Source organism: Parus major, chromosome 4 (assembly GCF_001522545.3).
Source record: "Parus major isolate Abel chromosome 4, Parus_major1.1, whole genome shotgun sequence".
NCBI lineage: Eukaryota > Metazoa > Chordata > Aves > Passeriformes > Paridae > Parus > Parus major.
Genome location: NC_031771.1, coordinates 42,735,688 through 42,749,318, shown reverse-complemented (window position 1 = coordinate 42,749,318; position 13,631 = coordinate 42,735,688). Strand labels below are relative to the sequence as shown.

Below are 13,631 nucleotides of genomic sequence, written 5' to 3'. Positions count from 1 at the left end.
CTGAGCAAATCAATGAATGCTCTTCCAAGACTGCAGGAATCGCCAAATACACACAGCTTTTAACTTTGTTCAGTTTTATGCAAGAACACAGAGCTTCACTGGCTGGAATCCTTTTGCTGAGGTCCATTTTCCACTTGAAAAAACCAAGAATAAGAAACAATCTTGGCACGCTTATGTTCACAGATGAGATTTTTCAAGTCAGTAGAGGACTGAAGAAATCCAGATAAATTGTTTTCCTTGTTCACAGTCTAAGAAACATAGACCTATCTCTCCCAGTAGCAATGCCGGATACTTGCAAGGAATGCAGAAAGCTCTAGTACTCCACAAAGCCAACTGGGCAACTGTGCTGCTAAGGGAGTTGGACATTTGACAAACTGAATGAGAGCAATTTAGCAGGACAGATGATGTCCCTTACGTCTACTTGTTAGTCTAATTTCCAGATGTTGTTATTAACTCAAAATTCTTTTGTACTTCTTGGGAAGCTTCAATAACAATCTTTAACAACAGCGCCAGGAAAATAATTTCATCTCAACTTTTGTTTAGCTTACTTCAAATGTCATCCAGCCCTTAAACTGTTAATAAAGAAAACAAGAACATCAGCTAATCCCTAGTTCTTTGGAGAGAAGGAAAGTAGGGCAGTATGAGACACTGTTTGGCTGGCTTCTCCAGAATAAGGCTCTGGACCTGAAGAGCTCTAAACCTTCCAGCAGACTGAAAGCAGATGATTCAGGCTTATTTCTAACAGTGTATGCTCATCTCCCACAAACATGGGACCATCTGTTCTGGGGTTTATGGACACTTGTAGACCTCTCCCTTTTTTGTGGCAGAAACTCCAGGACCCAGATAACCCCATGGTCACAGTTATGAGTACAAACACCAAGTCCCCACTACAGCAATGCCAGGATAGGTCTCTTTTGGGAGTCTGAGCAGTCCCTGAAATACACCCCAAAGTACTCTTCCACAAGGCAGAACCTCCTGCTGCCTGTCCCCACAGCACTGTGCCATCAATGAAGTGTTGTGACCAGCCCGTACTGATTCCCATTCCTCCTGCCACCTTAACAACATCTGCAGAACACAGGCACTGGAGGTCAGACACTCCTCCCTGTGTGTCACAGGCTTTCTAATACATCCCAGGACCAATATATCTCCTTAAGGGAGGCAGAACCTGCCACATCTCACATCTGAAGGTGTGTAAGCAATGGCTTTCATGGAGCCATAGACAATGGCAACAACTATGTTAATATTTAGCAAATTCTGGAATAGAAGCATATATCCAGAACAAATAAAGCTGGACTCTATTTACTACTCAACTAGCACTTGTCATGAGAGCTTGAACATCTAACCTGTCTTGGCTTCAGTCCCATCAGCTGTAGAATTGAGTTAGTTATCCTAAAAGCAGTTTATTCTCTATCACTAGATGTTTATGGTATCATTAAATCATTGTCTTAACAGTGTTCCTATAGAGACCAATTATATTCATATTAGAGACATATGCTGTTTTAGCATTCTCTCCTAATAAGCCTTAACCTTTTATTACAAAATGAAAACCATGTTTAAATATCAGTTCTGTTGACTACTTTTTTGAAATTATTTTACATGCCTTAAAACAAATAAAACCTAATCAATTAGGTGGGACAAATATAACTAAAGCTTATATAATAAGCTCTTATATAATCATCACCAACATTTTCCCTCCTATGCACCTAAATTCAGATGTCTAAATTTGACCCTAGTAATGATTTATGACTCCTAGTCCATCTACAATGTCATGTTTTCAAATACATCCTAAAGGCCTTAAATAATTTATAGGTTAGGTGTTTCAACATGAATTGATAATTTTTTTCTTTTCTGTCCTTCAGAATTTGTTTTCTAATGTTCTGGCGCTTTAAATGATTGTTTCCTTCTTTCTGTACTCTACCATTCAATTTTCCCTCTTCTGACTGGTAAGTCAGTATGCACAAAAAAAAGTAACTATCTCTAGCCAGTGCCTACAATACTCTCTGATTGCCCTCCTAAACATTAAAGCAAATTTAAAAAGAAGAGAATTGTTTGAATAAACAGGTGAAATCTCATCTTCTAGAATTAAGCTTCCCAGAGGTTATCTTCAATATTAAACTTGTAATTTAATACTGGCATACCAGAGTTTAACTAATACTCCTCAAAATCATGAGTAAATATGTATAGGGGTTGGATTTTTTTACTTAGTTTTTACCACTTCCACCAAGTTAATAAATACAGAGTATTAGGCCAACTCCCAAACAGAGAATCTCCAGCCCTTAAAACCCAATAACCCCTAGAAACAGTAATTCACTGTGACTGCAAAAGGACTTGAAATCTACAAATTTGGTTGAATTATCTCCAGAACACTTTAAACTTCTTTCAGAAATGAATAAAATTTTTTGTCTTAAAAATAACACTCCCAAGGAAATGTCAGGTGGCTTACCCATGTCCTCATTTAGCCCTAGGACATATGTTCTTAGACACTGAAGCACTTCATTGTGTTCTTGGCATACTGCCCCAGAGAAAAGGAGGTTATTGTTCTTCTTTGGTACACTATTCACAGGACTTATTGCTTCTCTTATGAATTCTGGAAGACTTCTGCAGCTGAGAATATCTGAACAATCATTTGGGGTGGTAAGCAATTAAATAGGGATGGAAAACATGATGATATATGAGTATGTACATATGTAATTCACCATGTCTCTTGTGTAACAAGTCATCCTTTGCAAGACTGAATGAAGAGGCTTACACAATTATACTTTGGAAAAAAAGCACTGGGCAACCCACACAGTTGTACTGAATTGCCATGTTCCACCTCAAGTTTTACACCCACAGATGTTGCAAGCACATCGGCACGTATTTTATCTTTGGTTTAAATCCTTTGACACAGGCTCTTCTTGGTGACGCTTTGCTCCTTCACTTCTATATCACTTTCAGCCACTTTAGAAGCTGCTTATGTTAAAAAAGTAGGGGGGAAAAACGTAAAGTCCTTTCTGTAATCATCAGACACACAAAGTACATCACTTAGTGCTGATACCCACAACATTGTTCCACCTAAGTGCAGGTGCCATGTGTTCCTACTGCACGCCAGAACCAGCATCTCCCAACCCACACTCGTCAATTCTTCCTTGATGTAAAACACAGTCCTTGTGTCTGACACACCTTACAAAATGAAGATATCACAGCAAGTTCTATCTTATTTTCAAATAATCTGCTTCCCCACAAATGTGAAGAACAGCAATTGCAGTGAATTTCATTTTCTGAGCTTGAAGTATTTTATTTTTCACCCAGATAAAATGAGGCTTAAAGGACTTGCTCCTGTATTTTTAACCACATCTTGATTATCACAAATGGACAGTGTACTGTAGAGTGACTTTTTTTTTAAAAAAACAACTTCCAACTCAAAAACCAAAATACTTTCAAGACTGAGATGATACAATAGAACTCAATATCAGAAAAAAATAAAGAAAGTTTAGTGGGTAAAAAAAGCCTGGTGTTTACCTGCAAAAAACCCCACCAAATAAAATTTATCAGAGAACAGAAGATGGTAATACAATTATTTCTTTTCAGGAAGTTGTACCAGCATTCATAACTGATACTTTAAAATTATATGTGTGTGTGTGTGTGTGTGTGTGTGTGTGTGTGTGTAGATATTTCTTTTCTTTTTAATCAGCTTAAATCTCCTTATAGAGAAGGAGTTGATCTAGCTTTATCAGAACTGACTCACAGGTACCCAAAAACTGGAAGACACCTTTCAACTTTTTCTGAACAATTTGGTTTGTTTGGTATAAAAGCCATTTGTTTAGAGATGTTAGAAACTGACTTGCTACTACTACAGATTCCAGAAAATGAATGAGTAAAGTTAGTTATGAAATCCCTCAAAACAATACCAGTTGCCAGTATATGTGCAAGTAAATGCTATTTAAATTCTTAAGCCTTTAACTCAAAATCATTTTCTCTTGATTAAAACAGTACAGAAAAAAAAAAGAGTAACAATGTAGATTTTCATTAAACCTTTGTTTCCAAACTTCACAAACGTTTATCTGCACATCAGTGTTTACTCTGAACTACTGCGAACATCATTAAAATTGTCTAGAGAAAGACCACATTAAAGAAGGCTTCTCCTTATACTTTTATTAAGACAAAAAGACTTCACATTGAAGTTTATATAAGCTCTGCAGTATGACATTAGGAAATAATACAAATAATGAAATGACATATTTACAGAACTTCTGCAAGAGCAACACTTGTGTTTACTTAAAAATTTTTAAGAATTATCTTCAACTTTAATCACAACCAGACACAGAAGGAGACTTGGCCCTATGTTTATATTTCAGTGTTTTGGTTTATTTTCCACAAAAAAAGTTGATATAAAAATAATGAAAAATTAAAATTTTATCCAAAAAAATCCAGGTACATAGAAAGAATAATGTCACCCCACTCCCTTCTTAAAAGTAAAGTTTGCCAAATAGTCCTGCACCCATACGCCAACTACAATTTAATCAAAGAAAACATACTACCAACATATTTTTCTGTTTCTCATCACTGCACAGGGTTCTGTGTTTCACTTCCATCTGCTAACTGTTTCATAGCAGTGAAGTGCAAAGTAGATGAGGTATGAGACACGAATATGACAGGCTTTACAATTTTATTAGGGCTTGAACCATTACTCATCTTACACCACAAGAAACTACTTAGCATGCAGTACATTATTCACAGAACAATGAGGCACAATTGAGACCTTTACTGATACTTTGAAAACTAATTTAACCTAAGAACTGTTATTTTTACAAGAATATGAAGTCACAGAATTAGAAATAAAGTAAAAAAAATTCAACAAGGCCTTAGGGTAAAGCATGGTGTTTGGTGTGAATTTCAGAATGAGCTGAAACTTTTCTTTAAACTTAAATCAGGAATGAGTACTCCTGATATTACATTATTTTTTAAGGTAAATTCACACAACACATAATTAAGTAGTCATTAGGCAAACAAAAAAACCCTAACTCAAACCAACTCACAACACTCAAAACAAATTTGAAGAACACTTGATCTGCTAAACAAGAACAGCTAAAAGCCATTTACAGTCACCTGCAGGGAATACCTTCCTAAAATATTCAGGGAGAAATTTAGCCTCCAAATAAACTTCTTGCAATAGAGAGGCTACAGAATGCTCCCAAAGAATATATTTTTTTTTTTAAATTTCAATACTATTCTGGGTAGCTGCAGTTTCGGATTAAAACATCTCTGCTTACCTATTCTGCTTAAAAATAATTTTCGTTATGAGTGCACTTCATATTATCAATCTCAGTTTCCTTCTATAAACATAGTATGCTTCCTTGAAGAATAGGGCAGTACTTAACTCCCAGGACCCCTTCCAAACTCATTCTCTAAAGTTGTGGCTGTTGTTGCAGTAGCAGAAGCCAGTGGGATTGCACATTCCAAACCATTCTTTTCATCTCTCCTATTCAGATTAGGATGTAGTACTCCAAAGTACTTTTTTTTCAGACAGTATGTATAAAGAACACAGATGTTCAAGGATCCATTTTTCCCTCTCTTCTCACCTCAGATGGATTTGAGTGTGTACATTTCCCAGAAAAAAAAAAATCCTGTACTTTGAGGGTCAAATTGATACTCTGCCATTAAAGATAAAACAAACTAGTGACCAAGTAACAGACAGACATGAAGTGGTGTTTTCCCCAGTTCATAAAGGAGCATAACCTCTGAAAGACAACTCAGTAGGAAAAGGAAGGAGGGGAGCAAGGAAAGGTAAGAGACAAACAAAAGAAATTGTTAAGCTGTTAAGCAAAGGAAAAACAAAACCAGAAAAAATAAATGACAGAATCAGCTGAGCAGCTACAAGATTGACAGAGCTGGATAAGAACAAGCTGCCTTTTTCATTTTAGACTTCACTTCTTCCTCATGAAATACACTGTATTGCTCCACTGGTTGAGAGTTCCTTCACTATGAAACTCATAGAATAGTGACCTAGGTCCTTCAAAGTTCAGGATTAAATGTGTCTGTCCAGTTGAACATGAATCACCCATATGCCCTTGCACCAATTAAAGCAAATCATGTACTAGGTGGCATCAGCACAAATGCAACTGGTAAGCAGAGGAGAGTGGTTGTAAATCTCCATTTAGTACTTGAGAGACAGCATCTGGAATATGAAGTTTAGGGCTCCACAGTACAAGACACACTAGAGTAGTTCAGAGAAGGGTCACTACAATGCTTTAGGCCAGAGAAAATGCATGAGTAAAAGCTAAGGGAGATGCGTTTGCTTAATCTGAAGATATGAAAGCAGTGAGGGGTGTAACTGTCTTCACGGATGTGGTAAGAAGACTGACTCAGACATCTCAGAGGTGCAGAGTGAGAGGACAAGAAGCTGTAGTCACACACTGCAGCATGTGAAAAATCAAACGGTACAGAAAAGAGAACATTTTCTCCACAAGAGTCATTAAGACTGGTGCAGAGTAGCCAGACAGGCTGTGGAATTTAGTGGCCAGTGCTCAACCCACCACATTAATACTCAAAATCCAGCTGAACAAGGTAGAACGTATCTAGCCTAACTCTTAAGCTGTCCTTGATATGAGTAGGAGGTTGGACTACATGAACTCCAGAGATCCCTTTCAACCCAAGATTAATCTCCATTTCATCCCTATTTGTTAATATCCCTAATTCTCTGCTATGATGGAAGCAGTCATCAAAAAGGGAGAAAATCCTGCCAGACCTTTTCAATCAATTTTACTGCACGTAATTCTTCCTCTGGGATACACCCGGTAAGAAAGGATGAATAGCTGTGCTCTCAAAATGAGCTTTCTGCCACTGCCTTAACTTCCTCTTTACCACCAAGCTTCTGCCACACAGTTGCCTCCACACCAACAGCTGTTCCCAAGCCCAGTAAGAACTCAATTCAATCTTCAACCTGCACAGGATTCACACCAAGAGCATAAATACCTATTCCTTATAAATCACATGATTCTTTCAACTACAGGAACCTAGATGTGCTAGACAGGAAAAAAAAGCATGGATAAATTGCAAAATATGCATAGGGGTGTCTCACTTCACATAGTTGCAGTTACTTTGAGTTGTGCTTGTTTTTTCTTTTGAGCAACTATTTCAAGCTCTCAAGGACCCTACTCTGAATATCAGCAGATGACAGTGAAAAGAAAATGAACAGGCACAACATCCAGCTTGAAAGAAGTATAATGATTAGTACAAAGATGGCTCCTCAGCTGGTGATGCTTCTAAACAATACTACATACTAATGCAGTGTCGCTTACTGATGAAAACCAAACTTCTGCTCATGAATATCTCTCCATCTCAGCTACTTTGTTACATCTCCTGAAAAACAGAGAACTTTGTTGCTAGGAATATGAGTATCCTTCATCTTTTCTGTTACATCTAATGAGTTATGGAAATTAAGTGAAAAATTTCATTGTTTAAGAAAAAGAGCAAAAGGCTACATACTCTGTGCATATGTGGAGCTTGGAACATTTATGTCCTAAACTGGCAAACCCAGATGACTATCAGAAGATAGGGATCTATTTAGTTAGTTAGGTGAGCCCTCAGCAGGGCTGAAGCCCTGAACTTCAGCCTGTTTTAACACCGCAAAATGAAACAGCTGTAATGTCAATATCTTCCTACAGTTCTTAATGTGGTAAATACTGTTCAGAAGCCACCTTCACCAACAGTTACCAGGGAAAGCCTATCTCCATGATACTCAAAGTGTATTCCCCTGGGAATGCAAAACCCTATACAGAAGCCACTCAAATAGGAATAATTCCAAACTTTACAAAAACACTTCAAAGTCTTCAAAAACATTTAGCACGCTAAGAAGCAAAAAGCCTTCCTGCCTCCAGGGGTGAATGATGCAATGAAACATCTGCTATATTGACCATCACTGAGGTTGGGAACATTTGCTTCAGGTCAAGACTACGATTTTAGCTGCACTACAGGGAGAAATCAGGAACTCACTATTGCAATAGGCTGGAAAAAAATTCACTTGGCTAGAAAGTCCCACACTGCAGGATTCTTGCTACTTTTAAAGAGACAAAGAGCAGACTAATTTAACTTAAAAACTGCCTGTTCAGGATCCAGGCTGAACAATGGGAGGAATTCAGGTCTGAGAAAAACAGCATTCCCTCTCCTTGGAAAAATGCCCTGAGAAGATCAGGGAGCCCTTGAAGAAGCACCGTGAGACCAGCTATTAGACATTTGGGACACCTCAGGCTAAGCCAGGCCTGTGTCAGTTGAGTTGGTACAGGAAGCCTCTCACTTCATGAGCTGCTGCTTTACTGATCCTGCTGCTTGCTCTCCCAAAGGATTTGGAGACCAGGTAAACAGGCATCAGAGAAACATAATAAGAATGCCAAGAACCAATCCACAATATTATGTCTTCTCTGCAAAATGAGGGGCCATAGTGTCTCCAAACCCAGCTGTTTTCCAGGTACCTACTTACTCGGAGATGTGCTGCAGAATGATTCAAATACCCCACGGACCACACTGAGCTCATCAATGATGACTTTCCATCTACTCCCTTGTAAGGATCTCAAACTCAGACTGGTGTTGTCTCACTACTTGTCTCCAACACAAAACTGTCCTAATGGTTGGCCAGGGTGAATTTCAGATACCTGAGATCAGACTCGTTTTATCTAGAAAGATATATATATATGCGCGCGCGCCTGTGTGTGTGTGTGAGTGTGTGTGTATTTACCCACCTTATTAGCTCATATCTTGGCTGGTAGCTCTTATCCTTAAAATTTATTCCAAAAATTTATTATGGTATTAAGTATTTTTATATTGGTCTCACAAAGAACAAATAGTATGTTAAATACTGTTGCAGTCCAATGTAACTCTTCATTAAAAAGAAAATAATGCACATTTTATATGCTTTACGTTTTTAGATAAAGTATTGATTTACTGTATTTATCCTGTCCATTTTAAACTACTGCTCTAAACTCAAAATATTATTTTGTATTGTCACACTAGACTGTCAGCCTCTTCCTACTTCTACTCAAATAAGAGTTCAGTTCAACCCATATAAAACCCCCTGATTTTGAAAAAGTTAAAACACTCTTTTTTTTAATTCACAAAGACTAAGGCTTTGCTAATTTTATAGTGAGCTTGATTTTTAAAACTGTATTTGTACAATTCAAATGGAAAGAAACCAAATGGCTTTTCTCCCGCTAACAAGGGCTTGTGTAACAGCACACTGCATGTTGTTTCTGTTACTATACCAGTGTTTCAACTTTCATCAGTCTCCATGCCAGTAAAAAGACACAATAAAGGAATTCAGACTCAGTCAAGGTTTACTGTGCTCTTTTCAAACAGAAAAGTGAGGGTGTTGCTAAAGCCACAAAAGAACATTTGTAGTGAAGTTTTTACCACTGCCAAACACTATGCTAATAGTAAAGCTTTCAAGGAGAGAGTCAGGGGCAGCCATGCTCTGAGGGTGATTAAGATATGCATCAGACCTATGAAGAATGGAGCAGGAAATTCAGGAATGGAAAAAGCAGCAATCTCTCTGCTGCTCCAGAGCAGCTTCGTTACAGGCACTTCCTAAGGGGTGGGCAGAAGTAATCCCTTTCCAGTATTTACAATTTCACTTAAATTTAGCACAATACTTTAAATCTTACCCAAAAGCTATTAAGACAATCTTGTCTTCCAAAGAGCTTTTCAAAAAGATATTTAATTCTTGAAATAAAATATATTTTAAATGACAGGATTTTTATTATACCAAAATAATTTACACCTATGTATTAACACCTACACAATAGGATATCTGACCAAAATTTGGCAAGTATTTACCAGCACTCATCTGGGTACATAACATATGAATGCAAATACCTCAGAGGAAAAATGGAGCTGATGTATTTCTTAAAAAGTGCTGTTTGTTGGCTTCTGAGTTTTTTGAAGTGTGCATCTATGTATATAGATTGACATGCAATATCTTAATGCCTCTTTATTTAAATGACATCTAGAAAAGGACAGCTTCACCTATTCACATGCAAACAAATACTTCAGACATCCCCACTACCACTTCCCTTGATACAACTAAAACAATGAATATGCAAATCAAGAGCATCTGAAAGCAGAGCTCAAATCTACCCAGCTCAAAAAATGTAACCATAATTGTTGTATCCTTTATTTCTCTTTTTTTCTCCCTAATCAGATCTCCTCTCTTCCTGCTTATCTCAATGGAAAAAGATGGAGTTTTCCCAGTGCCCTGCACACATTTGGAGGTGCAGGAAAGAAGACATGTGTCCCCTTCTACAGTTTTCCTAGTCTTCTTCCTTCTCAGGAGGAGGAGGACACCTTCAGAAGATATCAGAAAGCAAAAACTTGAGCTGTGTGACCTCCCAGAACTGTCATTGCTCCTGCCACATGCAGCCAGGCAGAGAAAGAGGAAAGCTGGGAATCAGGCACATCCCTTGCAGGGGAAACGTGGGCAAGCACACGAACACCACAGAGCAATGAGCAGCCTTTCAAAGCCCAGAAAACATAAGAATTTATTTTCCTTTCACTGAAAATACAGAAACAGGATGGGATTGAATTTCCCATCACTGCACAGGGCTCCCATGCTGCCAGTGTCACAAGTGATGCAGTTTTTCAGGCAGGTGGCCACTGCAGGAGGGCTCAGCCACACCAAATGGAATTCAAAGCTTTGCTTTCAAATGTAATTCACTCCTTATTTCCAGGGAGGAAAAAAAAAAAAAGCAAAAAAAGAAGTAGTAAGGAAAATACTCTTACCATCTGACACAGCTGGTCTTAGTAAAGAGAGTAAGAGGAAACTTTCATGCTAGAAAATCTCTGACATTTAATATCAGGGCCATAAAAAACTGAGAAAATACCCTGTGTGTTGAGACAAACAATGTGCAATCCACCGAGATCTTCCAGAACAGGCAGAACCTGAGGTAAAGTCATAAAACCTCCAGTCTAAGCACAGAGCCCAGGGAAAACATTTCCCTTCTCTCCAGCCAGAGTTGCTTCATATCACAGCTGCAGTGGAAGGAGCCTTTCAAAAAAACACAGCAATCAGGACCAGAACAGGCCACTACAATTTGTTGCTTCTCAGCAAATGTAGCAATTGATAAACAGGACAATTTGCAGCTTCCCTACAGGGAAGTAAGATGTTCTGCAGCACGGTGAACAAGCAGTGAATGCTGGCCATTTTAAGACGTCATTAACAAATACGTGTCATTGCACAATATCACATCTGGGTGTGGGTTTCGGGTTTTCTGCATTTCTGCTCAATAAGAAATGTTTTATTTTGGTGACTGTAGTGTCCTCCTCTCCTTGTTTCTGATTTTATCCCTGTTTGTCATTTACAAGACTGCTTCAAACTTTACTTCAACCTTTGAATTTCAACTACAAAGTTAACAACTGATTATAATTCTAGTGCAAGATAAATACATGATTCACAGAAGAACAAAATTCTGTGAATATTACTTTATGCTACATTTCAACAACAACAAAACCAGAAATTTGTTTCACCATCAACTCATGTTTCCATACAGCACTGCATCAGGCCCATGGATGTAAGACATTCAGTGTCAGCTACTGTGATTAAGAACTAAGTTACTGCAGCCTTTGCTGGATACCCCAGGAAGGGGACACAGAGGAAAGGGTGGCTAACCTAATCATTCACAAAAAGGAGCAAAGGTCACAGATGGATCATTACCTCTTAAAGACAAGAAGCAATTACTTGTATAACTAAGATGAATTTCAACATTAATAATAATTGCTTTTACAGTGTCACAGAAAAATAATGGGGGCTTCTTAACATTATTATGGTGAATACTCACACACATATTAAAAACTTAAACAAGAATTTTATTGTTTACTGAAACTTCCCTCCTTCAGACAAATTTGTAATAGCCTTTTCTGAGCTACTCCTTTTCCGTTCCTTTAAAACAGCTTGCAATATGACTGTTGCAGAAATCTAGTATTTCTGTCTAATATTCTATTAAATGCATGCTCTAGTTATTTGTAAAGACCATACAATATCTCACATGTTATAGCTGTAAAGAATTCATGAGTTGGTTGTACAATTCTACAATATCTTGGCAGTATACTCTGGAGTCACAGATAAAAATCTGTTACTCCCACAAGAACTTTTCTCTCTTGATGAAAAGTTCAGCAAAAAGTAGAACTAAGAGTATACACAATACAAAAAATATTACTGGATAGAGGCAATACCAGTTTTTATATATCTAATATATCAATTTCCATGTTTTACTGAGTATGGTATATGATGAGGACGAGGTTCTAAAAGAGCTGGATTAAGACACAATGGATTTCAATGTTTCCCTAATATTTTGAAAAAAATTAGGTTTAAAGTGTTTCCAGATATTTCAGCTTCAACTCCCCTGAACCAGGCATCCTTACCTGACATAAACCTCATTACCTATTTAATGTAAATACTACCTACATAATGTCATCATATGCAAGTGCTGCACAACTTCCAGTTGCTATTTACAATGTCTGCTTTCAGGACACAAATCTTGTTAACTTTTTTATAAAAAAAATTGTCATGCTCTGGAAAATAAAGACATGTAGCATTGCTAACCGTTTACATGCCTTTAAAACCCTCCCTCTAAAACTCAAGGTTTTTCCATGGTTCTCAATCTTTTTATGGTTGTTGTATTTTTCTTTTTTTTTAAATTATCTCCCACTTATATACCAGAAAGATGCTATGGTAGTCATGAAGGTCACCTGAAACCTGTTGACAAGCATGGGGATGAACCAAGAATGGGTGGGTTTTGTCCAAGAGGGTTATGTGGAAAAAGAGAAGCTGACATCATCTCATCACATTATCACTATGTAAGGGAGACTATCTGACATCATCTCATCACATTATCACTATGTAAGGGAGACTATGACACATTGCTCACCCATGCTCATCTTAATAGGTAAATTTTCTCTGCTTGCAGCCTCCACAAGGTGTCTCCTGGCCTCCATCACAGCTTCCTTTTGTTTGAGGTTCATGAAGGACTCCCAGAGAGCTTTAGCAGCTGGATCACTGTAAGAAAATGACATGATTACACTAAACATTGCTTGAATAATGGAGTAAACGTAAGACAACATTTATGTTTTGAGATGAATGCTTTTACTTACTAACCTCTTAGGTGGGATAAGAGATACAAGCAAAAATAAAAGTGATATAAAAGCTTGATTATTCTTAGCAGAACAGTTTTTACAGCTTTACAGAAAAGCTAGATTTTTTTGCTACCAATTATAAAGCATTAGAATTAACGTATAATAAATAAGCATATCATTCTAAAAGTAATCACTACTGTTCAATCATGAGAATATTAGACACAATCCAAACTTCTTCAGTTACTAAAAACCTATGGAAAGGATGGGTTTTAACTTGCCGTGAGAGTTTAAATCCCAAAGCTGGTACTTCCAATGCTGAAGGCTGTTATAATTTTGATGAACTACTGTCACTTTGAGTTTCATGGATTCTCTGTATATGAAATGAATAATTCATAGCACAAATCAGCTTGTCCTCATGATTTCTGTAATTACTGATTTCCTTTTTGTTGTTGTTGCTGCTAAACTTAAATTAGGTATTTGTGTACTCATCTGCACTCAGTTCCCTGTCAGTCTTCTCTTTCCTCCAGGACACT

At 37.5% G+C, this 13,631-nt stretch overlaps 1 protein-coding gene across 2 annotated transcripts in view; it reads right to left on the bottom strand.

Annotated features, from left to right (window-relative positions):
• The window catches only part of SCFD2 (sec1 family domain containing 2), a 187,357-nt gene that overhangs the window by 143,949 nt on the left and 29,777 nt on the right, over nt 1–13,631 (bottom strand). For both annotated transcript variants that reach the window (XR_002001651.1, XM_015624487.1), the window contains exon 3: nt 12,894–13,021. Coding sequence is in view for 1 of the 2 variants with exons in the window: in XM_015624487.1 (XP_015479973.1) it covers nt 12,894–13,021 (128 nt within the window). In the remaining variant the exon portion in view is untranslated. The remainder of the gene's footprint in view (nt 1–12,893; nt 13,022–13,631) is intronic.